Source organism: Vulpes lagopus, chromosome 12 (assembly GCF_018345385.1).
Source record: "Vulpes lagopus strain Blue_001 chromosome 12, ASM1834538v1, whole genome shotgun sequence".
NCBI lineage: Eukaryota > Metazoa > Chordata > Mammalia > Carnivora > Canidae > Vulpes > Vulpes lagopus.
Window position 1 is genome coordinate 12,143,972 of NC_054835.1, and position 24,426 is coordinate 12,168,397.

General features: G+C 61.3%; 1 protein-coding gene across 1 annotated transcript in view; it reads right to left on the reverse strand.

The window, feature by feature from the left end:
• Positions 1–273: 273 nt before the first annotated feature.
• Positions 274–24,426, reverse strand: part of CCDC187 (coiled-coil domain containing 187) — a 50,768-nt gene continuing 26,615 nt past the window's right edge. The window contains exons 9-26 of the mRNA XM_041725229.1: positions 23,504–24,093; positions 23,039–23,126; positions 20,015–20,127; positions 15,435–15,499; positions 15,002–15,115; positions 14,039–14,160; positions 13,825–13,916; positions 11,344–11,429; positions 10,381–10,508; positions 9,347–9,434; positions 8,039–8,185; positions 7,042–7,205; positions 4,063–4,226; positions 3,540–3,673; positions 3,081–3,193; positions 2,380–2,456; positions 1,772–2,021; positions 274–1,579 (exon numbers count right to left, since the gene is read on the reverse strand). Of these exons, the coding sequence (XP_041581163.1) occupies positions 274–1,579; positions 1,772–2,021; positions 2,380–2,456; positions 3,081–3,193; positions 3,540–3,673; positions 4,063–4,226; positions 7,042–7,205; positions 8,039–8,185; positions 9,347–9,434; positions 10,381–10,508; positions 11,344–11,429; positions 13,825–13,916; positions 14,039–14,160; positions 15,002–15,115; positions 15,435–15,499; positions 20,015–20,127; positions 23,039–23,126; positions 23,504–24,093 (3,841 nt within the window). The remainder of the gene's footprint in view (positions 1,580–1,771; positions 2,022–2,379; positions 2,457–3,080; positions 3,194–3,539; positions 3,674–4,062; positions 4,227–7,041; positions 7,206–8,038; positions 8,186–9,346; positions 9,435–10,380; positions 10,509–11,343; positions 11,430–13,824; positions 13,917–14,038; positions 14,161–15,001; positions 15,116–15,434; positions 15,500–20,014; positions 20,128–23,038; positions 23,127–23,503; positions 24,094–24,426) is intronic.

The window sequence follows — 24,426 nt, forward strand, 5'->3', positions numbered from 1 at the left end:
AGCCCACTGCACTTGATGTCTCCCACCACACTGTCCTCGGCCTAGTGTCAGATGACCACCAGCACGGCCAGCTGCAGGTGGCTACTCTGAATGGTGGCTCTGCCCTCAGGTGTCCAGGCTTCCAGAGCCTTCTGCACACGTGGGCACATGTGGGCACACATGAGTATAACGTCACAGGTGCCTGCATGTCACCACGGGGGCTGCACTGTCTCCTCAGGAGTCTCATCCTCCCGAGGCCGCCGGGTCAGCCTAGGGGACAGGCCAGCTCCTCTGTCAGCGGGCCGCCGGCTGGGCCAGCTCTGAGACCACAGCTAGTGAGTCGCACAGGATCCTTCTAGTGAGCTGGCTGGAGACTAAATCGACCGCCTCGGCTCTCTCTGCACCGGGTGGGTCGATGCAGGGGCCCCTCTGCCCGGTGCCAGACAGCCCTGTGCCACCAGCCACCAGCAATACTGGAAGACCATCCCCGGCCATACAGGCCACTCTGGATGGGGCTGGGGGCTGCAGCATCACCTGCCATGCAGCATCACCTGCCCCCCCCCATGAGGGGGAGCCTAGCCAGCCAACCAGTTCAGACCACCCGCTGCCCACGGCCTGGGTTCCCCCATCAGACCTTGATCCACCCAACTTGTCCTCAAAGCTTCCACTGTGCGCACCTGCCCCCAGGAAAAGCCTTGACTCCTGGGGCCCCAGAGACAGGGCCTCAGGCAGGGCCTTCTTAGACAAGGAGGGCACCTCTCCAGTTTTGATGGAGGCGTCCTCCTCTGGGGGGCCCCTAGGGAACATGGCATCTTCAGGTGGGGGAGGGAAGTCTTCTGAGTGGGGGCTGGTGGGGCTGGCCTCACTCTCTGCTGGGAAGGTGGGAGGCGGAGGAGGGAGGCTGGCGTCCCTATGGGTGGAGGACTGGAGGTCGGCACTGCTGTGGGACAGCACGTTGTCGACAGGAGACAGGATCTCAGGCAAGACCCTGCTGGCCAGGGTGGGGCAGGCTTCCTCCAGGGCAGGGGAGTCTCCACCCCCGCTATGCCCAGGAGCCTGGCCCTCAGGTGTCAGGGCTACCAGACTGCCAGGGTCCCCAGGAGGAGCCCGCAGGCTCACAGGTACCTTGGGTTCAGACCCGGCCTCCTGGGGTTTCTTGTCATTGGATGGACTCAGGTCAGCATTCCCGGGCTCCTGTGGGCGGCCAGCTGAGGCCTGCAGAAGCACAGCCTCTCCTCCTTTGGCAAAATCCACCTCTTCGGATGTCAAGGACCCCGAGGGAGAGGAAAGGGACAGATCTAAGTCACTGGAGGAAGAAGCTTTGGATGGGAGTGGCTTTCGGGCAGCCTCGGGGGACTTCTGTTTGGCTATCTCTGCATGTAATCCACTGATCATGCTCCCACTGGTTCCAGAAGCTTCCTGCTCCTTCCCAAGGTCCAAGGAAGGAAGTGCAAAGCAGGACACCCCACCATTTTCCAGGTAGGATGAGCCTCCTGCCAGCGAGGAGCGCCCTAAGGCTGGGTCCGCACCAGGGCCTGGCTCCAGCAGGTTCTCCTCGTCCCAGACTTTGCTGGACGCCTCTGACAGCTCTGACCCTGACCTGGAAGAAGGTGTACAATGGAGAGGCAGCAGCTGGCCCTCTTGCAGGAGGCCTGGACCTGGCTCTGGGCCTCCTGCCTCCATGGAGGAGCAGTGCAGGGCACTGGCCCCGGTGCCCCCCAGCCCCTCCCAGGCCACCTGCCCCCCACCTCCATGGAGCCCCTGGGTGTCTTGAGGAGAGAACTCCCCGGACCTGCCAGGTTCCCTGTCTGGGGCATCCCCAGCTGCCCAGTCTAACAGGGACGTGGAGCTCTCGGAAAGCTGCACCAGAGTGGCGGACACTTTCTGAAACTCTTGGAGAGAGGGGCAGGACAGCTCTTTCACAGGGGACGCGGTGTGGGACCGTGCAGAAGACCCCGAGCAGCTCCAGGGAGTGTACTTGGACTCAGACTCGGGGCCCAGGCCCAGGGGGCTGCCCTCACGCAGGCTGGGTGGTGCAGGAGCTGCAGAGAGAGGGGAGTTTGAGAGTAAGGGCTACCCCTAGGGTGCAGGGATAAGCGGCAGCCCATACCCCATGGCCTCGACCCAGTGGACCCAGACCAGAAAAGCCCAGACAGGCGGGAGAAATATCCACAGCACCAGCGCAGTGAATCCCCGACTCTACACCGGTTAGCTCTGCCTGGACAGAGGATCTCCCTACGGTCACTCCCCTGCCACTTGGGGACCTGTGGTGGGAGGGTGGGGGTGTAGGCAGGGCTCCCCCAAAGGGTTTGGGGAGAAGGCTGGCTCTGCCTGAGGAACTGGTCTTGGACGACCCTTAGGTGGGGATTCGATGTTCCCTGTGCAAGGCAGGGGCCTCACCTGGAGCAACAGTGAGCGGAGCAGCTTCCAGCTGAGGGAAGGGGTCGTAGGGGTCCTCCTGCCAACAGGGCTCTATCCTGAAAGCACATATGTGGGGATGTCCCAGGGGCCCCCTGGAGAGGGCCCCATCCTTCCTCCCGGCTCAGGGCCTCTGCAGGTGCCTTGGGCCACCCCAAAAGCTTGGCAACCGTGCCTGCCAGGCACCTGCCCCAGTGGGAAGTGACCGTCAGAGCACAGGACTCCCCAGGTGGGGGGCAGGGGGCCCCGTTTTTAGGGGTTCTGGCCTCAGGCCCCACTGGATTAGGTCTCTGAGGTGCAGTATCCAAGAGGCTCAGGGGCATGTGTTCCCTGGAAGAGCCCCACCTACAGCCCCCACCACTGGAACTTGGGCCGATCCACCAAGTGACGTGTGTTTCCATAGAGGCGGTCAGACTCAGGAGGGCATGGGGAGTGCTGGGGGTGCACAGGGGACCCAGGCCAAGATGAGGGCCGCCAGGGGGTTAGTGAGGTTTTCTCAAGGAGAGGACCAGCATCTCCATGCCCCAGGGTCCTGTGCCCTGCCCCAGAGTCACAACCCCCACCCCAGGGTCACACCTCCTGTCAGAAGGTCATGCCCCCATCTCAGGGTCCCGCCCCCTGCCCAAGGGTCCCACCCGCTGAGCGAGGGTCGCTGGCCCAGCCAGTCCCTCCAAACCTCACACCTCTTTTCCCCCAACCACCAGCTTTCCATTTGGTGGGGATCCTCCATGGGGCTGCTGGAAAAATCCAGCCCCAATTTCGACCCTGCTGGGCTTGTGCTGCTTTCAACCACCTGCTGGAGAAAGACCACAGCCAGCATATGGCCACTGCCGCCAGGACATCAGCCCGCACCCCTTAGCTGTGGATAAAGCTCCTATGCCCTGGTGGCTATGCTAACAAAGATCATCCCCCTTAAAGATGGCCGTGGAGCCTCCCACTTACCAGATACTCCTCCCTGCAGCGGGCTCCAGAGACCCCGCAAGGGTTGAATCCACCTGGGAAGGGCCAAACAGGCCCCATCCTATCAACACCCTCCCATGGTGGACAGGGTGACACCCCACCCAAAGCCGCATGGTGGAGCCCCACAAAGCAAGGCCAGCCCCCCACCCCTGCAGAAGGTGCAGGGCCAAGCCTTGACTCACACTGGCTTTCGGGGGGCTGCAGGGAGCCCCTCTTCCCAGGGAACACTGGCCCTGGAGTTCCTGTGGGGGGCTTCCCTTCAGAGGCCAGGTCTCCTCCTTTGACCACAAGGAGCTGGGGTTAGGCTGCGGGTCTCCTGCGAGCAAAGGGACTGTGAGCATTGACGGGCACAGAATGTGGGATATGGACGGCACAGCATCTGGGAACTCTGAAGCCGTGTGAAAAAATCAGCCTCTGGAAACGGGCACAGCACCCAAACTGGCCCCCCCATCATCCAGAGGGGGAGACCAAGGCAGGGAGGAGTGCCCCCAGCCAGCCCACCCCATGCTGCCTGGAGGTGGTGTTTGAGGTGCCTGCAGGAGGCCTTCCTGTGGGCAGGCCACTGCATCCAGACACGGAGGGAGGGGTCGGGGACTCCCCAGTTACACAGCTCAGGCGAGGCTCCCCAGCACGCAGGGCCATCTGACCTCAAGCCCAATATGGCCCTAAGTGGCCAGGGCCCGCAAACTGCCCTGCCCCTGTTACCTTGGCCCACGGGGCTGTGGCTCTTTGCCAGCTGGCCCCCAGTGTCAGGCCAGCCGCCGGCCACAAGCGTGTCCACTCCCCACACAGGCCTTGGAGGCAGCCGGTGACTGTCCGTAGCTGATGTGGCCTGGGGGGGTGTCCTGTCCTCCTGCCCGATGGGAAGTCTGCAAGGCAGTGAGCACAGAGAGGCTGTGACCCTGCTCAGGCTGTGCCCTCCCCAGGTGATGAGCCCTGACCAGGACACTCCACAGGTGGGACAGTATGTGTCACATCCAGAGCACAGCTGTGGTCAGTGGCCGAGTGGTTAGCACACGGGTAAGGGAAAATGGGTCCTGGGTCTCCCCACTGGGCGGCTTCCCAAACCGGGGCTGTAGCTGGGGGCTGACTGGGGGGTGATGAGAGGGAGGGCCTGTCTGTCCCCCAGCACAGGGTGCTCTGTCAAGGTTTCTGCATGGGGATGGGCCCACCTGAGCTCTGGGAGGCACAGGGGTTGGATGCTTGGATGCCACACACCCAGACCTGCTGCCAGGCTCTGGGCACACAGACGGGCATCAAGAACCCCCTCCCTAGACATACAACATGCACATTGCAGCCTCGAGGCGGCCGCGGGGGTACCAGGGGGCCAGGCCCCCTGATTGCTGGACCAAGGGTCAGTGCTGGCAGGCACGCCTGCTGAACACCGCCACCACTCTCTGCTCGGCTTGCCTTGTTTTGTTTTGTTTTTAATTTTTTTTTAATTTATTTATGATAGTCATAAATAGAGAGAGAGAGAGGCAGAGACACAGGCAGAGGGAGAAGCAGGCTCCATGCACTGGGAGCCTGACGTGGGATTCGATCCCAGGTCTCCAGGATCGCGCCCTGGGCCAAAGGCAGGCGCCAAACCGCTGTGCCACCCAGAGATCCCCAGCTTGCCTTGTTTTTATTCCTAGTCTCGCCCCAGGCGCTTGGGCTCACTACAACTGGGCACAGCTTGCCACACCCCCTGGGCGGCCCTGAGCATCTCCCACATCCAGCGTGTGAACAGGACGTGGGGTCACAGGGAGCTCTGGAGCTCTGACCTCTCTGGGGTAAGGCCCAGTGGGTGCCTGTCCACCCAAGGCTACCCAGATGCAGACCCCCACTGGCCCCAGGAGCGAGGATGCTGAGGACGGAGCACCGGGCTGCGCCTGAGCCCATCGCCGCCCCCCCCCCCCCCCCCCCCCCCCGCCTGCCAGAGCTTCCTCAGCAGAACAGGCCAAATAAAACTGGGACAGGAGCCCCCTTCCACAGGCTTATCGGCCCTCCCCGCACCCAGGGTCTCAGCCAGGAGCCCCGGGGGCTAAGTGAGGCCTGCCCACCACCCAGACTGGAATTACAGCCACCTGGGGGTCCCTGGGGATGGCCCCACAGGGACGCCCCCGGGCCTGCCCTACGAGGCCTGCAGAACTCCTGTTCCTCCTGAACAGAGGAACAAAGGGACTCGGAGATTCTCCATGGGGCCGTGGAGCTGCACCTCCAGCCAATAACCAAACATGTCTCTCCTGGCTAGGTGGTGGGGGCGGTTCTAGGAAATTTGAAATATTTCCTTATATGTACACAGCTTCTCTGTTCCTTGACTTTCTAACAGGGACGGTGCCTCACTGGTGTGATGGCAAATGCAAAAGAGGCTTTGCCCCCCAGGAGGAGGTTGGCTCCTATGGTGGCCCCAGCCCCCCGACTGCCTGCCTGGGCTTATGGCCCTGCCACACTGCCTTCTGACGAAGCTCTTGGGGACCAAGAGGGCACAGAGCCTGGAAGCCTCTTCAGACATCCTTGGGCCTGGCAATCGGTAGCAACATGAACGTGAATCTCAGTCCTTTCTGGGTTTATTTGAGAAGCACTCTTGCAGAGAAGCCAAGTGGGGCTTGTGGCCAGGCAGCCGAGTGGGTGATGACCCCCTCATGGGGTGGAGGCGTGCAAAGGGCCCCACCACGTGGGAAGAGGACGGCTGGGGGCGCTGGTGCTTCCAGAGGCAGGCAGGGGTCCCTGTGAAGGCCGCTCCTGGGGTGGGAGTTGGGGGATGAGCCCTTCCCGGAGTGGGGGCTGCCTCCTGCGTCCTCACCCCCAGGTGGCTGTAATTCCAGTCTGGGTGGTGGGCAGGCGGCCCTGGGGCTATTTTAGTAACAACAGGAGGGAAGAAGGCATTCCCAGTGTAGCTCTCTCTCTCCCACAGAAGGCTCTGGGGTCAGGTAGCACCAGTCACTGGACACCCCCTCCGCCCTCATGGTGACCCACCCTAGGCAGGGTCCCTCTAGTCTGTCACAAGAGGTCCTTGTGCTACAAAATGAGGCCAGCCGCCACAGCCTGCAGAACAGCCCCACACCAGCCTGGGAAGGGGCTCCTGGTCGCTGGGTGGCCACACAGGTGTTGCCTGCCATCCTGGAGCAAGGCCAGTCTACTTGCTCTGTCTCACACACCCCGTCCCCATTTAACAGATGAGGAACTGGGCTCAGAGAAGGGAGGACACCCCAGGGCTGCACCCTCACCAGCACAGCTAGGAATGAGCCAGGCCCTGTCTGTGCTCCTCCCGCTGGGCCAGGAAGCCCTGATGTTGGCCCATATACCCACAGGCTGGCCAGTTGGAGCAGGGCTGAGAGGTGAAGGGCCCGAAGTCACAAGGAAACAGTGGCCACTCGGCATAGGAAAGGCTTTTTTTGTTTGTTTGTTTTTGTTTTAGGAAAGGGTTTTTGTTTTTTTTTTTAAACAGCATGTTTTTTTTTTTAATTTTTTTTTTAAATTTTTATTTATTTATGATAGTCACAGAGAGAGAGAGAGGCAGAGACATAGGCAGAGGGAGAAGCAGGCTCCAAGCACCGGGAGCCCGACGTGGGATTGGATCCGGGGTCTCCAGGATCACGCCCTGGGCCAAAGGCAGGCGCCAAACCGCTGCGCCACCCAGGGATCCCGAGGAAAGGGTTTTAATGGCAGGCACCGCAGCCAGGGCTGCTGGTGGCGACTTACTGTTGGGCTCCTGGTCTCTCAGGGCTTCTCTGGAGGCCGTGGCTGGTAAGGTTGCGGGGCCCACGAGGTGTCAGGGGGCACGAGGACCCCTGGGCCGGCCTCTTGGGCTGTGGACTTGTTTTGGACCCCTCCATCGGAGCAGGCTTGACTCCGGGGCCAGAGCTCTGTGAGAAGCAGCGCAGGGGAGTCGTGTGAAACACATGTGCTTCGCCTGCTCTCAGGAGGAGTGCAGGACGGGTAGGGTGAGGTCATTGGCAGCACGGGGCGTGGTGCCGAAGCAGCTGGAGGGATTGTCTAACCCCCCAGAAGCCCTGCATCCTGTGTGAACAGCCCCCAAACAGGTGCAGACATGACAGCCAGGACTGGGGAGGCTTGGCCTAAGGCTGCTCTAGGTCACCTGTCCTGCAGGTCTGCATGAGGCAGGGCACACACCACCCTGCTGCTCATCCCACAGAATCCAGTTCGTTTCATCCTCACTCCGCTGGGTGAGGCCACTGGCATCCCCATCTCAACAGAGGAGATGTCCAGGCTGGGGACGTGTCCACACAGCCCCCTCCATGTGTCAGCTGGTAGGGATGGGGAGCTGGAGCAAGCACACCCTTGCTGCTTGGGGTTCCCCTTGGGGCTGCGCCCTCAGAACCTGGCCACCTTTCCTCCCTGCCTCAGCCTCCACCAGCCCTGGCCCCAGCCCCAGCTCTAGCCTGACACCCCTCCTTCCCACTGGGCTTCTCACCTCCACCTCTGGGCCTGGAACACCTTCCCCTACCATGGGGGGTGGGCAGGTCTGGCTCCCCCTGGAGAGCCTGACAAGGGCCGAGGTGTCCAGGAAACCTCCCTGGCCCACATAGCAGGTGGCCAGCTGCCCTCCTGCCCTCCAGTGGCACCGTTTCCCAGGCCCTCCTCACTCTGAATCACAGGTGTATTGACGAGGGTCCTGTGCCATCCCATAGAGCAGCCAGGTGACTGGTCAAGCCTCCAGCCCAGTGAGTGCACCCACCTGAGGCACCCTGGTCCAGGCCTGGAACTCCTGCTGCAGATGCTTCACAGCCTTCCACAGGGAGAGGATGTCCTTCTGGTGCTGCAGGAGCAGCATCCTCTCCTTGTGTGAGAACAGGTGAGTGTTTTGCAGGCACCGGATTTCTCTCTGAACCAGCCAGGGGAGACATCAGCGAACCCCCAGCCCCGCACAAAGGAATGCATTGAAGACAGACACATGATGAACGGGGAGAACGAGTGTCTTGGGGGGGGGGCAGCCCAGCTCCAGAGGGTCTTCCCTGAGCCTGCCCACATGCCCCCTCATGCTCAGCATGTTGGCACCCCTCTTGGGTTTGGCCAACAGGAGGCTTAGCAAGAGGCAGGAGGGAAGGTGGGGTGTTGGTCCCTGGGTCCCCCAACCTGGGTGGGGATGGGCAGGCTGCTCCTCTGCCTTCCCCCACACAGCCTTCCCCCATGCAGCCCTCCCTCTCTGCAGGCTCTGGGCACTGTCCCCACCCTTTATTAAACTGTCCCCATCTGTCATCTGGTCCTTGCCTTGTCTCTGATGGCGCATCCCTCGGCAGGGCCATCTTACCCAGAGTGGCCCCAGTGGACAGGGGCTCAGCCCCCAGTCCCCACCACAGTGGCTCCACCCAGCTCACTGCCTCCTTGCCGTGTGACAGCTAGAGCCCCTTCAAAGCCCCCTTCATAGCTCACAGACTGGGGCATGCCCTACAGATGGTGTCACTTGCATCTTTCTCTCTGGGTCTCCTCCCGTTGCCCCTCTGCCTGGAATCCCCACATCTGCCGCCGTGCCTCCCTGGCCCATACAGGGCAGGGGTCTTCTCTCAACCCAAAGTCCAGTAGCACCCCTCACTTCCCCTCTGAGGGTCCCTGAGCAAGCTAGCTGCCTACACTGAGCCTCAGTGTCTTCATGTGCATAAGCTGGTCCCATCACATAGCGCGCTGGGAGACTGACATGAGGTCACGAGTAGAGCAGCCCCTGGACACCAGGCTGGGAGCAGCGTGAGAGCCCCTCTGTGGTCCAGCACCTTCGCCCTGCTCAGTGCTGACTATGCTAAAGTCCCTGCAGCCTCGCAACAGACACTACTGTTACTTTCCCGAGCTTGAGCCTCCAACGTGCTACAGGAGGCAAGACTGCAGGGCCACACTGCACCCAAGCCACGCTGCCCCCTCTGACCCCTGGGCACTCCCCTTGCACCACAGGGTCCTGGGCTACATCGGACGGTGGTGATGCCTAGGAATCATCAAGGTGCGGTGCAGAAGGCTCACATTCCTGTCCAGCCGCTGGGGTTGAGCTTGCCCTTACCTGCTCCTGCTCTAACCGGCTGAGGGCCTGCTGCTGTCTCTCTGCCAAGGCTGCCAGCAAGGCGGCGCTCACCTTGCTGCCCAGACACCTGAGGGACAAGGCAGGACCCACGGCTCACCTCATGTCCAGCAAGGGGATGTGAAAACCTGCAGACACAGCCAGCCCTGGCCAGCCAGGTGGACCTGGGATGGCCCCCTCCCACTGCTCGGACAGGCTGGGGACCCCTGGGGACCTGGTGGCACCCAGGCTGTCACTCTTCCCGCCTACTCTTCATGACCACTTTCCAGAGACAGAGGGAGGGCAGCACCTGGCACCCTGGAGCTCCAGCCCACCCAGAGGTCCTTTGCGGGGGAAGGGGGGTAGGGGAGCGGGAGCCATTGTGGAACTGCAGGCCAAGAGCCTCGCATGATGTCCACTGCATAGAGGACCTTCACCAGCCTAGTCCACCACTTGGAGGACCTTCACCAGCCTAGTCCACTGCCCTGGAGGACCTTCACCAGCCTAGTCCACTCCCTAGGAGGACCTTCCCGGGCCTAGTCCACTGCCCCTAAGACCTCTCGGGGAGCACCCTCTGTGGGAGGCCATGAGGGCCGCGGAGAAGCTATCGGTGCACCCAATATCAAGGGTCACTGACCAGCAAGCCCCAGGCTGGCGTGTACGTTGAGGGAGGTCTCTCCCCCTGTCCACTTGTAAGGACAAAGGGGCCCCCTGTGGGCGGTGGTGTCAGGCAGGGGCGAGGGCGGATGTTCCCGGGCCAAGGGAGACCCGGGCTGCAGGGCAGCACCTGCTATGCACCTGTCCCCCGACGGGCTGGCGGCGCAGAGGGCACTAGGCCTTGTTCGCGGTGCGTCACCGCCCTATCTAACTTTCGGGGCAACATCGGTCACTAAACACCGGTCACTATCTGGCTCCATCTGTTCCTTGCTTCGCAGTCAGGCCCAGGGCTCGGGGGCGGGGCCGGAGAGGGTGGGGGCGGGGTTCTGGGTTCGGGGGCGGGGCCCGGCGGCGGGGGGCGGGACCGCGCGTGCGCTCACCGTCGCTGATGCTCCAACCAGGCCAGCTCGGCGCGCATCTTCTCCTCCAGAGTTTTCTCGCGCAGGCGCAGCAGCGCAGCCTGCTGCTGCGCGCGCAGCTTTTCCTCCCGCTCGCTCAGCTCGAGCATCTGGATCGTGAAGCGGCCGGGGCGTCCGGGGTTGGCGTTCCAGGGCCCCGCCAGCCTCCACTGGGGCGGGGCAGACCAAGCGGGCCGCTCCGGGACTAGCTTCGCTGGGTGGGAGGAGTGCCCAGCCCACGGGAGGCCACCGCCTCCAAGAAGCCCTCCCGGACTGCCCGCCTCACTCATCCCTTTGTGGTGCCTCCCTTCCTGGGGCGGGGTACCCCCCCTCCCGACTGTGAGCTCCCAGAGGCAGGGCAGGGTCCTCATCGTCTGGGTCTCCTGCCCAGCCCTGATCCAGCCTGAGCACTTGTTTGTGCCCAAGAGAGTTGGGGAAAGACTGGACCGCCTGACCTGCAATGTGCAGCCTGACAGGTGCAACCAGCCCTGCCTGAGCACTTTGTTGAGATGTCTGCTCTCACTCACCGACCCAGGAAGAGAAAGGGGCTTCGGTGGGTGTCCGTAGGAAGGATGGTGCCTGGCAGAGAGTGTCTCCCCCCGCCCCAGACCTGCAGTGGAGACCCCTTAGGTGCGGGCTCTAGGAGAGGTGGTTCTCAGCGCCTGATGGCTCTAGGCAGCTGAGAGAGGATCTAGGTCTGAAAGCTGCTGCCGGGAGCACCGGGACAGCTCAGTGGTTGAGCGTCTGCCTTCCACTCAGGTCGTGATCCCTCAGCTCCCTGCTCAGCAGGGAGTCTGCTCCTCCCTCTCCCTCTGCTGCTTCCCCTCACCCTCCGCTCATGTTCGCTCGCTCTCTATTTCATATAAATAAAATTTAAAAAGATAAATAAAAGGGGCCAGCAGTGCCTCCCCTGAAGCCCCCTCCCCAGTGTTCCTCGCCCTGTACCTGGTGGGTGGGGTTGACCCGAGCATAGAGCCTGGCCTGCGGCAGCTGCAGAAACACTTGGTCTGGTCCCACTTCCTGCCTGGGCTCTGGGGACAGAAAGCAGTCTGTGGTTGGGCGATGTAGGGGTTCTAGACAGAGTGCTGGGTCAGGTAGGGGTTCCAGGGGGCTTTCAAAGGTAGAATGTCTGGGGTAGCTTAATACCCCGCATATACAGAGCTTCACGCGCCACATCTTTACTCCAGGAGGATTTGACCACCTCCTTTGTCCCGATGTGAGGTTGTGTGTGAACCCACTGATCATACACAGGACCAGACCCAAGGTAGAGAGGCCTGCAGGATGACAAGTCCTGCTGCCTCTCTTCTGTGGAAGGAGAGACAATGAGTGACCTGTCTGAGGTCAGCACCAAGAAGATGGGGTGACAGCTGAACCCAAATTCTGGGTGTAAGCAGCCCTCTTGTCACTGACTGCTGCTCGCTGTCCTTCAGTGCTGGGTGGGATGGAAAAGAGACTCTGTAGTTTTAAAAAGTTCGTTTGAGGACTTGTGCTTTCCACCAAGAGAGTAAAAGGAATCAGACTGTGGATTTACTGTCCTACTAAAAATAACTTTAGAATGCAACAAAACGGAAAAAATTATATATATACATGTACACATATATAAATGTTCACACACACACATATACAAAAGAACAATTTTCTGGATGCTGAACATCAGGCAAACGGCACAGACCCCTGATAGTCACAGTTAACTGCCTTGAGAATGTTTCTAGGCTGCAGTGCAGGGAGGGGAAACTGAGGCAGAGCCCAGTAGACCCCTCAAGAAGAGGACATGGAGCTGGAAGTCTGGAGAGACCCAGGCAACTAAAGTTTGTGGAAGAAGGACCAGGGAGGAGAGAGAAGCATGGGGAGAACCCAGAGATTCAGAGTTCTCCCCATGAGCCCTCATTGGGAACTGGTTGGCGAATGCATGAGGAAGCTACCCACTCTGGGGAGAGAGCGTCGGGAAGGAGTCCAAGGCCCGGGGTTATGCGCGTCTCTACTGGCCAGGCTGGAAAACCTCAAGATCTATGGGTCTTAGGGCCACAGACTGAGCCCTGCTTCACGGCCACCTAGCAATTGTCAAAGCAGCACCTGGAAGGATCCGACCTTCCGATCCGATCATTCTGCATTCCATAATGAAACTCCAAATCGTGCGTGGGGGCGCGCACACAAAGCACCCAACAAGACAAAACCCAAACCGTCCAGCAGGCATGCAAAGAAGCAAGAAAGCATGACCTATAATGAGATTAACCTATCAAAACCGACCCAAATGGTAGAATGAGCCAGAGGAGGACTTTGGAAGCGTCTGTAACTGTATTCTCTACATTTAAGATGTCAAGTAGAATTGGGAATGACAGAAAAAAGTGTCCAGATGGAACTTTTAGAGACCAACACCCAAGTGCCTGAGACAAAAAAAAAAAAAAAAAGACACTGGCTGGGACTAGTGACAGAGAGGATACCGCAGAGAATAACAGAGACACAGTAGCAGGAGCTCCCCAAGAGGATGCGCAGGAAGAAAACAAACACACGAGAAGAACCAAGCCTCCCAAGCACACATGCAGCTGCAGGTGATGAGCCATCCAGGCGAATGGAGGCCTGACGGCGAGGACACAGATGACACGGCGGCTGGACATTCATAAGCACAAGGAGGATGGTAATCCCATAGGTGCAAGGCTCACAGCACACCCCAAGTACAAGAGACAGAAAGAGAAGCTACACCCATAGCCATCCTATGGAACACTCCAGAACGCCTACAGGAAAGCCGCCAGAGGAGGAAGCGCCTCCCGTGCATGGGAAGAGGGAGTCAACCCCAGGTTTCTTGTCTCAAATGACACAAACCCAATGGCCAGGCAGAGTTGCCAACAGGAAGGAAATCCGTCCACCTGAGTCTGCGTTCGGGGAAGGATATTTCAAAAGCAATGATAATGGAGCTCTGTGATGGAGTGTCTCCCTTCGGCTCAGGGTGTGATCCCGGGGTCCTGGGATCGAGTCCCATATCAGGCTTCCCGCAGGGATCCTGCTTCTGTCTCTGCCTGTGTCTCTGCCTCTCTTTGTGTGTGTCTCTTATAAATAACATCTTAAAAAAAAAAAAAGGAAGAATGAAATGAGTTTGTCCTCAGACTTTACAAAAGCTAAAAGGATTTGTCACCAGCTCCACCAGAACAGTTACAGCAGGTCCTTCAGGCAGAAGGATGGTAACGCCAGAGGCAAATCGGGTCTACTTGAACGGACGAGAGCCACCCCAGAAACAGGTGCACAGACACCTTGAAAGGTGACTGAGTGGAGTTCCTGAAATATCGGAGGTGGAAGGATGCAGACAGCAGGGGCAGAGCCCAGGAGAGAGAGGGACGGGAGAGCCTGTCCTACAGGAGGAGGTGGCGTGTCCCCAAATGCCAGGCTCCTCTGCCTGCCCCATGCGAGGGGACGGTGCCTGCCAACTCTCACCTGCAGAAGCTGACTTGTCCTGCTGCGCCCAAGGCCCGTCCTGGGGACCCTGCAGGGCTGCAGCAGCCTCTCTGCCCAGCGCTGGGTGTGATCTGTGGGGAAAAGCACAGGTGTCGCAGCCCCAGCAGCCCTAGTTGCTGCCACTGGCTCCAGACAGCCTACCCGCCCTCTTCCACCTTGGGAGGTGGTGTGGCCAGCCCACCTGGGGCCCCACCTGGGTCTGGCTGTCACGGTACTTGGTGAGGTCCTCAGCTGCAGGTCTCCGCACACCTGTGGCTGCTCCCGCTCCGAAGCTGGATCTGGCCTGGCCTGGGTGGAATGTTTCTTCATCAGCTGCTGCAAGGACAGGAAGGTGGGGGATGTCATGGGGGCCCCAACCTCAGAAGTCTCCTTTGTCTGCCTTTCACAGGGAGCTGGCGGACCCTCCCTGCCCCCCAGACATGGCTGGATGTGGGGGTGGGGCAGGGCGACAGGTGGGGCGAGGCCAGGGCTGGAGCATCCCGATGGGCGATCAAATGGCCTGTGGGGGCTGCAACAGCCACAAGTACCCAGCAGTTGTGATGCTGGTGACAAGGAGGGGAAGGAGAGAGATGGAACCCAGGGCGGTGTGTGTGGTGCCCGCATACAGGCATGTACGTGTGCATGCGTGTGCATGCACTCCCCCAGGCTGGGGTACCCTCCTGGGAAGGTACTGTGTACTGTGAGGGACTACATCCCAACAGTCCCCAAAGGTTCGCCACATCCAACCAGATCACAGATGTTGGCCTGGGTCTGGGTGCTGTCTGACCCCCGACCAGCAAGCACAGGGCCTGGCAGAGGTGGTTCGGGGATGTGGGACCCCTTCCCCACAAGCAGGCGCTGACATGCCCAGGACACAGACAGGGAGGAGGCTCGGCACTCATCCAAGCCCTCCGCCCGGTGCCCCAGATGTCCTGCTTCTGTCTTAAACTAAGCTGGCCTTTGGCAGGTAGCTCTGCTGTCCTCTTCTGGGCACCAGTGTAGCCCATGGTTCAGGTGGTGTGGCATCTGCCCCCCTCCGGCTTGACCTTCCGCAGAGGCAGAGGGCCCCACTCAGCCAGAGCGCCCAATCCCCCTGCGAGGGCCCTGGGCTTGGGCGGGCAAGTGGGCTAGCACTGTCCCTCTGCCCGTGAAGAGCCCCCGGGATGGGCTGGCTGACCTGTAGACAGTGTTTGAAGAGCAGCTGGTCCAGGGCCTTCTGCGTCTCCCAGACCTCCAGCTCTGCCTGCTGCCGCAGAAGGGCCAGCGCCTGCTCTTGCTCCTGCAGGTCCGGCTGTAGGGAGGGCCCAAGCCTCAGGATTCCAGGGCCCGCCCCTCACTGCTGCCCCCACCCTTCCTGGCTCCCCCAAAGCCCTGAGCCCAACCTCTGAGAATGGGACACTTCTGGGAGGGATGCCCTGAAGGCCCCCTCATCCAGCTGGCTTGCTCCCATCGGGGCTGAGAAGGCCTGTATCCTAAGGCTGCCTGTTCCTCGCACTGCAGGCCTCCCCCATTCTGCAGTTCCCCGCCTTGGAGCCTCTCTGCTCAGCCTCAGGGGCAAGGGGATGGGGTCATAGCTGCCGTCAGCCTGACACAATGGGGGCAGGACACACCTGCAGTGACTTGAGAAAGCCCGGGGATTTCCGAGGGATGTTGGCAAGGTGCTGGAGACATTGACCTGTGGGAGCCACAGAGAAGGGACAGCTGAGCGGCCTGGGGCACCCCTGCTCAGCCTTAGCACTTGCCTCGCAGGAGGGTAGGGTGCCCCAACCCTGGGCATCACAGCCCCTTCCCCACACTTCCGGGGAGGCCGGGCCAGTACAGCCTAGGGCAGGAGGGGCCAGCTGGCTGCTGCAACTCCTCCACCTCCCGGGGGCTTGGTCTGCCTGACCCGCAGCCATACCCACCCCACCAAGCCACGCCACGCCACGTCTGCAGACACAGCGAGACCCGAGCACGCATTCCCTGGGGGGGGCCCCGGGGAACAGAACACTAGCCCCTTGGAGCTTCAGCGGGAAGACAAGGTGCCCATCTCCCTGGCAGAGAGGTGACCGATGGCAGCTGTTGGCACTGTAACCATGCTCACGGGGGGAGGGCCCCTGGGGGTCCCTGGGATTTCTGGGGTTGCCCCGAGAATGAGCACAGAAACCTCTGCCTCCCTGCCAGGTCAGGAAGTCCCCAAGGGCAGTGAAGGGGGTCTTCTTTCCCTTTGACGGCCCCCGAGGGTCCAGTGTGGTCTCTGCACACTGTAGGTGTTCCTGGCTCCTCTGGGGCTGCCCGTAGGGGTGGCCGGTGTGCCCCGTCCTTGGCCATCCTCCTATCTTCCCGGCCCGGCCCTGGTGGGAGCGGGTAGGGGGGTGCATGTGGGATGGTCGGCACAGGTGGCAGGGCCCTCCTGATGGCTCTCAGGTGCCCGACGATGCTAGTGAGCGTGCAGAGAGAATGCCGTCCCCCGGACTGTGCTCCTCTTCCAGAGCTTCTCCTGGTTCAGGCGGCAGGGGCAGAGGATGGCAGCAAAACCAGCTCCACGGCATTTCCACGGCACCACCAAAACTCAGAAGCGCAACCCGGGGGGAGAAGTGGGGGCTCCAGCCACCTCGCAGGAGCTGAGCATGGGGTAGCCCTTCCCTCCCTGCCGGCCTCCACAGGGGATGGATCCCCATCAGGGAGAATGGTTCCCAATGTCTCTTCTGAGCTGAAGTTCCCCTGGGAAGGACACATCCTCCTCTGCTTTTGCTTCATGGCCACTGAGAGAAGCTGGAGCCCGAGAAGATGCCCTGGCCCCGCAAAGCCCCACCAGCCCAGGTGCCCACTGACCATCCTGTGGGCACCCTGGAGGCTAGAAGCCTTAGCACAGGGTGTTCCTGTTACCTCTGGCCACAGCATACCAGCTCCCCAGACAGTCATCTGGGGGACACAGGCTCTGTAGTCCTGCACTTGGAGCTGTGACCCAGGAGAGAGCAGGCCGTCCCTGAGGTGGGCATGTTGTGACAAGCGTGTTCTCAGTTGGGTGGCTGGGCTCGGGGAACCAGGGCCTGAAGCCAGGAGAAGGCTGGCAGGTCACAGTGCCCAGGTCACAGCTAAACTTGTCCAGGCCACCCTGGCCGCCGGCCACACACTCGCCCCTGATATTTACGCTTAAATGAAAGGGAAAGAAAACCTAACGTGCCAGCCTCAGGTCCCGCTGGCCTGATCAATGGCAGGACAGCCACGTGTGACTGATGGCTACCATCCTGGATAGCCCAGAACTTAGAACATTTCTCTCCCTCCAGAAGGTTCTGCAGGACACCGGGGTCTCTTGGGCAGTGCTAGGCTACATGTTAGTCTAGTGGACAGCACTGCCTGCAGCAGGTTAAAAGCCGCATCCGAACCCCTGTTCTGCCACTGATGAGCTTGGAGTGATGGTGCCTCCGCGAGCATCAGGCTCCTTCTCCACGAGCAGGGGCATGAGGAAGGGACTCACCTCAGGTGCGCCAAGACGGGCGAAACCCCCACGTGGTGTCACAGGCTGCCTGGCCTGGGGCACCCGGGACCCTCAGGACATTACTCATGCTCCCGGCATACATTTCCCCAGCACACATACGCGGCAGGCCTTGGCTGTAACTGCAGGGAGAGCCAGACCCTCAAGTCCTCACGGCCTACAGAGCCAATTACGATCAGGGTGAGTGGCAGGACCTGGCCCAGACCAGGTGTCACATGGGAGGCCTTCTGGAAGAGGTGTCGGACACAGGCCCAGCATGGGCACTCTGGGTGTGCACACTGCTGGATTTCTCTGGCTACTGGATATCCTGCTCTGAGCCACTCCAGGCAGGAGCAGCTCAGGTTTCAAATGATTCTTGGGGAGGCTGCCCATGGCTTCAGGATAAAGAGATCCTGCAGGGAACTTGACACCTAGATAAGCCCCACTCAGCAGAGAGTGAGGAGGGATGCGGGAAGGATGGAGAAGTTGGGGGAAGCCTGCACCCCATCATCCACCCTGCTCCCTGCCTCTTGCAGAAGCACCTGGAGGCAGAGCCGGCAGGAGGAGCAGGTTTTTCTGGAAGGCCTGGCACCTGGCACCTGGCACCTGGCACCAGGTTCAGCGTGTGGAAGCTGCCAGGGCCCCTGGCCAACTGCTCCTCCCAGACCAGACTCGGAGACTCCAGGAGGCAGCAGGGCCCTGGGACATTTCTCAAGCTGCCCCATGTCCTCCCTCTGAAAGGCACAATGGGTGTAGGTGGGAACCCTGGGGACCCCGAGGTCCCATAGCAGGTGGCATGGGTCCCCCTAACTAACTAACCTCTGTGTGAGGGGCACGTGCCGAAGGGGGCAGCTCTGCAGGAAGGCCCGTCTTGCCCTAGTGCCCAGGCTACTCACTGACCATCGCCCCCTGAGTGAGTCAGCGGGAAAGCTCCCCCTCAGTGGCAGGAGTCCACTATGTAGGGATTTTGTCCTTCCAACCAGTGACTGATGGTTCTCCCCCATGGGTGTAGGGAGGATCCCCTTCTCTGCCCTAGCTCTGCTTTCACGCCCCTCCCCGTGGGCTCCAGGCACGGCTGCCTGACCCCGCAGATGTCGACTACCCCATGTGGGCACACACAATGCAGGGAACGAGAGTCTGTGTGTGTTTGTGGGGGGGTGCACGTGGACTGAGTGTCCACTGTGAATCAGCAGCAGTGGCTGTCCTAAGGGCCAAGTGCTTCCTACCTCAACCCTAGGCTTCACGTCACCCCTTTGACTGTGGAGAGGGGCAGGGGCCACCAGTGCTCTCCCAGCTTTCTGGGACATACAGCTGAGCCCAGGTTCTTGGCAGTGGGTCCAGGGAAGGTCTCCAGGCACGCAAGGCCCCAAGTGTGGAGGTGATGGGCAGGGTGGGGGGGGCCTGTACCCACTGTCCCCTACAGCCACTGAAGCAAGTGCCTCCCAGGTCTTCACCCCAACCTCGCTATAGGGACTGTCATGCTTACTCCTGCCGGAGCCTCACCATGGCCCCCACAGTGGACGTCCCTCCCAAGAGCAAGGAGCCACTCCTGCTGCACACCCCTGTGGGGATGGTACATGGGGCTGAGGTGAGGGCTGAAGAAAGGGCTATCCCCTTGGGAGGGAAGGCCAGAGCCTGACAGGATCCTGGCCAGGAGGCAGCCACCCCTGTGTGACTAGGAATCTCCCTTGACCCTCACAGCAGCCAGCCATCCCCCTGCTCAGCCAACCTTCCAGAAGGACAGTCAGGGATGCACAAGTACTGGCACCTGCATCCAACCCTGAATCCCAGCTCACCCCTGGGTGCCCTTGGGCCCTTCACTGCCCCTCTCTGGGCCACACTTTCTGGGACTGGAAACACGGTGGAAATCTCTTCCAGGAAGCCAGTCACTTGTGGCTCAGAACCTGACGTGCTGTGTGCTCTCTCTCTAGCATCTCCTGAAGCCTGACCCCACTGAAAACCCATGCCTGGGGGCAGGGCTTGATCCTGCGTCAGTACCAGGCACAGCAGGTGCCATGGGCACAAGTTGGAAAAGCAGAGAGGGGTGCAAACAAATGAATTAGTGGGCTGCTAAAGCTGTTGGGGCTCTTCCTTGGGAGACGGGGAGAAGCAGGGTTAGCAGCACCTCCACAGGCTAGAGAGTCCCCCAGAACAAGAGGAAGGGGAGGAGAGAGAGAGAGCCAGACCATGACATGAGCCCGGCAGGGGCCATTCCACACACATCCCCAGCCTCTCAGTCCTCTGGGCCTCCTGCCGCAGAGCCGGGACCCTCCAGCTGCCCCTCCCTGAGCAGGTGCTGGGTGGAGCATCCTCACAGCCCCCCAGGCTCCTCAGTGCACCGGGCAGGGCGCCCCCTCCCGCCCCCACTCTGTGGCCTTGAGCAAGTCTCCTCACCTGAAACCCAGAAACCAAACCCTTCAGAAGCAAAAGGAAAGGCAGAAGCCTGGGCCAGCGGGTGCTCAGAGGAAACGGTGGGGAGCAGGGCTGCCAGTGGCCCCCATGGGATGGAGTCTCGGTCACAGCAGAGGTGTGGCAAGAGCGATAACAAGCAGCTGGGTCCCGAAAGCCTCCAAAAAACTTTAATACTGAAGTATGGAAGCTCTCCACATAGAAAAGGATCTCTCTACACCCGTAGGACCTCACTGGAGCATCAGGCAGTGGAGGGGGTCCCCAGGGGACCCCCCCGGCCACCCGACCAGCCAGCCCAGGGCCTGTCCGCAGGCTCGCCCTTACCACAGCCTCTCATGGTCCAGGGCATGACAGAGCCCACCCCTCTGGCCGCCGGCATCTCTTCCAGCTGCAGGGAGCCACAGGTGGGGTCCAACACGGCTGGCACCCTGAGGGAGCTAGGGACATGCAAACACACGTGTGAGTGGAGTTGGCCAGGGAACATCTGTGGGGTACGAGGTGCTGGGGGTTTTGAGGTGGGGGCAGTGACCTGGGCTCCCTCGGCCTGAACGAAGAAGCTGCTCTCAGACCCACAGTGTCCAGGGTGGAAGCAAAGAACCAAGGGGGATGGCAGTGAGCCAGGAGGATGGCAGCGAGCACGTGGCACCCACAGATGCCAACACCCGCAGTGTCCCCAGCGGCATCAGTGAGGTGGCACCGTGGGGCTCTGCCCTGGGACCCAGAGGACCAGCAGCCCTCAGGAGCTGGGACCAGGACACCCTTCGCCTGGAAGCCCATGCCTGCTCTGGGTCTGTTCCCACGCCAGGCCCTTGGGGGGAGGATGGGAACTCTGGGAACGTGGGGCATCTCATCATTCCCTCTACCACCTGCTAAGGGGCACTGTTCACTGTCCACCAGGCCCAGCACAGAGCAGGGTGGACGCAGCAGCCCTAAGCCTCGCCACCACCTGCTCGTGGCCCAAAATGCTGCTCTGTCCCACACTGGGGGCCTGAGCTGGCCAGGTGCCCAAGGAGGCAGGGGCCACAGCAGGCTGGCTGGGCTCGGGGACCTGCCCTTGCTCAGGCCACACTAACCCCTACCCTGAGGCTGGCCGGCACATTTCACTACCAGGATTGGGAGGAAGGCATGGGTCTGGGCCTTTCCAGAGAGAGCAATCAGCCAGGAGAGCCACAGTGCCCGGGCAATGACAGCAGACACACAGCTCTGCCTCCCCAGAGTGCAGCTGCCACATATACACCCCCCTCCCCCGCCCGCTCCCAGCACACAGCGACTCAGGACCACCAGCATCACCAAGGACACACCAGCCAGCCATGGAGACTCGGACAAGTGCAGGGGGGGACATAGCCCTCCTCCAGCAGCCCCAGCTGTTTGCTGAGCACTTGCTACCTGACGGCTTGGCCCCCACCCCTGCCACCTTGGCCTTGCTGGGGAGACATTGGGGAAAAGGGCAAGCTCTGGGGAGGCGATGGATGGGCTGAACCCGGAAGACCCCAAGGTGACCACCAGGATACAGGAGGGGACACGAGGGACCAGGCCGCTGTGGGGGGCTCATCTTACTCCCTCCTACCCAACCCTGAACTCGGGATGCCAGCCCCACCGGGCAGCTCTCCTCAAAGGCTTAGTCAAGGGATGCCAGCACAGTGGGTGGTTGATAAGCTGGTGTCCCCCCAGCTGTCTAGGGCAACGGTCACAAACATGCTCCATAAAGGGACAAGCAGCAAGCACCGGGCTAGGCAGGCACAGTCTCTGCCTCTGTAGACATGAATCCACACCGGCAGGACGGCAGCCACGCTTGGGTAGAGGATGAGCGAGGCCATGTGCAAAACCACTTTATGCACAGAATTGGGCAGTGGCCCGAGGGGCTTGCTCACCTCAGGCCTAGACATTCTAAGGCAGTGGTTCTCACCCTATCACCCACAGGACTGGCCCTAGGACCCAGCCTTGTGTACTGGGTTCAGGGGGCCAGGGTGAGCTGGGGACTCTGCATTTCTAATGGGTCCTCAGGGAATAGTTTGAGAATGCTGGACTAAGGAATGGGCTCTGGTGCCCAGCCCTATGGGTCTGAGTGTTGGCTTGACCCTCCCATGAGCTGTGTCATCCCGGCAATGTCACTGTGCCTTTCTGAGCCTCAGTTTTCCTGTCTGTAAAGTGGGAATGAGAACATATCTCACAGGGTGCTGATAGCACTGCCCGAGGTGCAGAGAGGCCACAGGTGGCGACGGCAGGCACACAGCTGGGGTGTACCCTCCATCACCCTTCCTTCCAGAGATGCTGGGGTGGACAGGCCCTGGGAGGGCAGGAGCTGGCTGGGTCCCCAACCAGCACTGAACCCCACAGCCCCAGCAGGGAGCCCTGGGTCTGGGAGGGCACCGGCCTGGAGCAGCAGAGGGCTGGCTACAAGCTGGACCAGAGGGTCTTGACCTTCATCCTTGGACTCAGGCAGAGGTGAGGCCGCCAGAGCAATGAGCGGCAGCTGCTATTCTAGGAGGGACAGGCCAGGCAGTTTCCTTGGACATGCCAAGGGGCCCTGATCCCTGCCCGGCAAGGCTGCTGGGTCGTCCAGGGCACGACTCCGCACAGCCTGGACAGGGCCAGGGGATGGGGAGGACGCAGCGCCCGGGGTGGGGGGTGCCGTGGGCAGCGGGGCGGGGCCCTGCTGGGTGTCCAGCAGTGGAGTGTGCAGATGTTGGGTGTCCTCCGGGAGCCCAGGCAATGGGTTGACCTCGGGATCCTCCCCTCCCTGACCTCTCCTCCCAGTGGACATAGGGGTGGTGGAGAACCAGCAGTCCAGCCCGATGCTGCCCCCTGCTGGCAGCTATGGGTCTGCTCCTCTACGTGGCCTGTGCGGCCTGAGGAAAGGGTCTGTGTGAGGGGGGCCCCCAAAGGCCTCAGGCTGTGCTGGGGGAAAACTCAGCCCATAGGGCTGGGCAGGAGGACTCGTCAATCACACAGGAAAGTGTGGCCGACAGTGTCTGGCTGGGGCGGGGAGCCAACATAGAGGAGTGTGCGGAGGGGGTGCATCCCAGGGGCTGTCCCCCCATCAGCAGGGACCTTGGGTCAGGGGCCCACTGCAGCCCAGCCAGGGCAGAGTCTCAGAGCCACTGTGCAGCCTGGGCTCCCTCGCCCTGCCCTGGCCTGGCCTGACCAGTGGCATCACCAGAGCCATCACCAGAGCCATCACCAGAGCCAGCAGGCCCTGATCCCGGTCTGGGGCCTTCTCGTGGCCCCGTCAAAAGCGGTGCCCCCCAGCAGCCTGGCTGCACCCAGACCCCAGAGCCCAGAGCCCTCTTGTGCATGGGCTGTGCGCCACTGGCATGGCTGGGGTGTATAGAAAGCATGCAAGCTCACCTCCCGATGAAGGAGCCAAGGGCCGGGAAAGAAGCCGTGTTTCTTGCCAGCCTGTTATCCAGCTCCAAACACCCGTCCTCAATGAAACCTTTGGAGAGATGGACACCAGGGCTCATTCCCCAGGAGCTGGAAGGAGGGGAGGAGCTGCTGGCGGGTGCAGGGGTTACTGAGGGAGAGGCACCCCCAGTTCTCATGGCAGGGAGGGCCTGGAGAGCCATGTCCACTCTCTTGCCCCTCTTTAGAGGTGGCAGCCATGTAAGCCTCAGGGCCAGGCCTCACCCTCCTCCCACCAGGGCCATGGTCCTGACAAGGTCTGGCTGGGCTTGGCCAGGACTGTCACCTACATCCTCTCTAGTGGCCCAGACACCTGCTGTGGTATTGTCATCGTTATTTTCCCTTTAGGGGCAGGGGGAAGTGGGGTCCCCTTGGCCACTGGTGGGGCTGGTGGTCATGCCCAGGCCCTACCTCGGGGCCTGCTGTCGTAATGGCCCCTTGGGCTCACACTCTGCCGCCGCTCCCAGTCGGGACTCCGTGGCAGCGTCTGGCCACCTGGGAAGCAGGTGGGCGAGACCAGTGGCCTGGCCCGCATGTCCGTCCAGTCCCAGGGGGCCCCTCTGCTCCCGTTGGGCACCAGAGCTCCAAGGCAGACTGGGTCTGCAGGCGTGGGGTCAGCGGGCACCATGCTGGGGCGTGAGGATGACAGGTCTGAGACTGGGTCCCCAACAGTGTCCGGTGCCTCTGACTTGTGCAGCTTGGCCGTCAGGATGTCAATCCGCTGCTTCAAGACATTGGCCATGGTCTCCAGTGCCTGTAGCCGGGCCTGCTTGTACCGGAAGTGCAGGGGCCCCGGCATGCCCAGGCGTTCGCTCTCCTCGGGGTCCAGGTAGATGCATACCCCGGGGCGCGGGTAGCCGGTGGTCAGGTCCTGGAGCTTCAGGGGGCCCAAGGAGGAACGGGCCGACATCAGTACAGGGGTGCCCTCCCAGCCGTCCTGGGGGCCGCCTGTCTCTAGGGTCTCAGTGCGATTCAAGGCTCTGTTCAAACACAGGCAGAAGCTGCAGGGAGACAGGGCGGAGATGGTCAGGTCCAGTGCATGTGTCCTCTGTGGCATATTTGAAACACACGTGTGCAGGGGTGAGCCCAGTGCAGCCTCTGGGACGGAGTGTGTCCATTCTCAGGGACTGTCTCTGAACAGAGAGATGGCTACAGGGCCTCGTACAACAACAGGCCTGAGAAAGACTGAGTTCTGGGGGTAGAGTACCCAGGAGCTTAGGCGGCAAAGGAAAAGACAGATCGATCAAAGTATTTCAAAATGCACAACTGGTGTGTGTCGAAGGCCCAGTCAAGGGGAGTGGCAGGGAGAAGGCAGCCTCTGGAAGGGGGAGTGT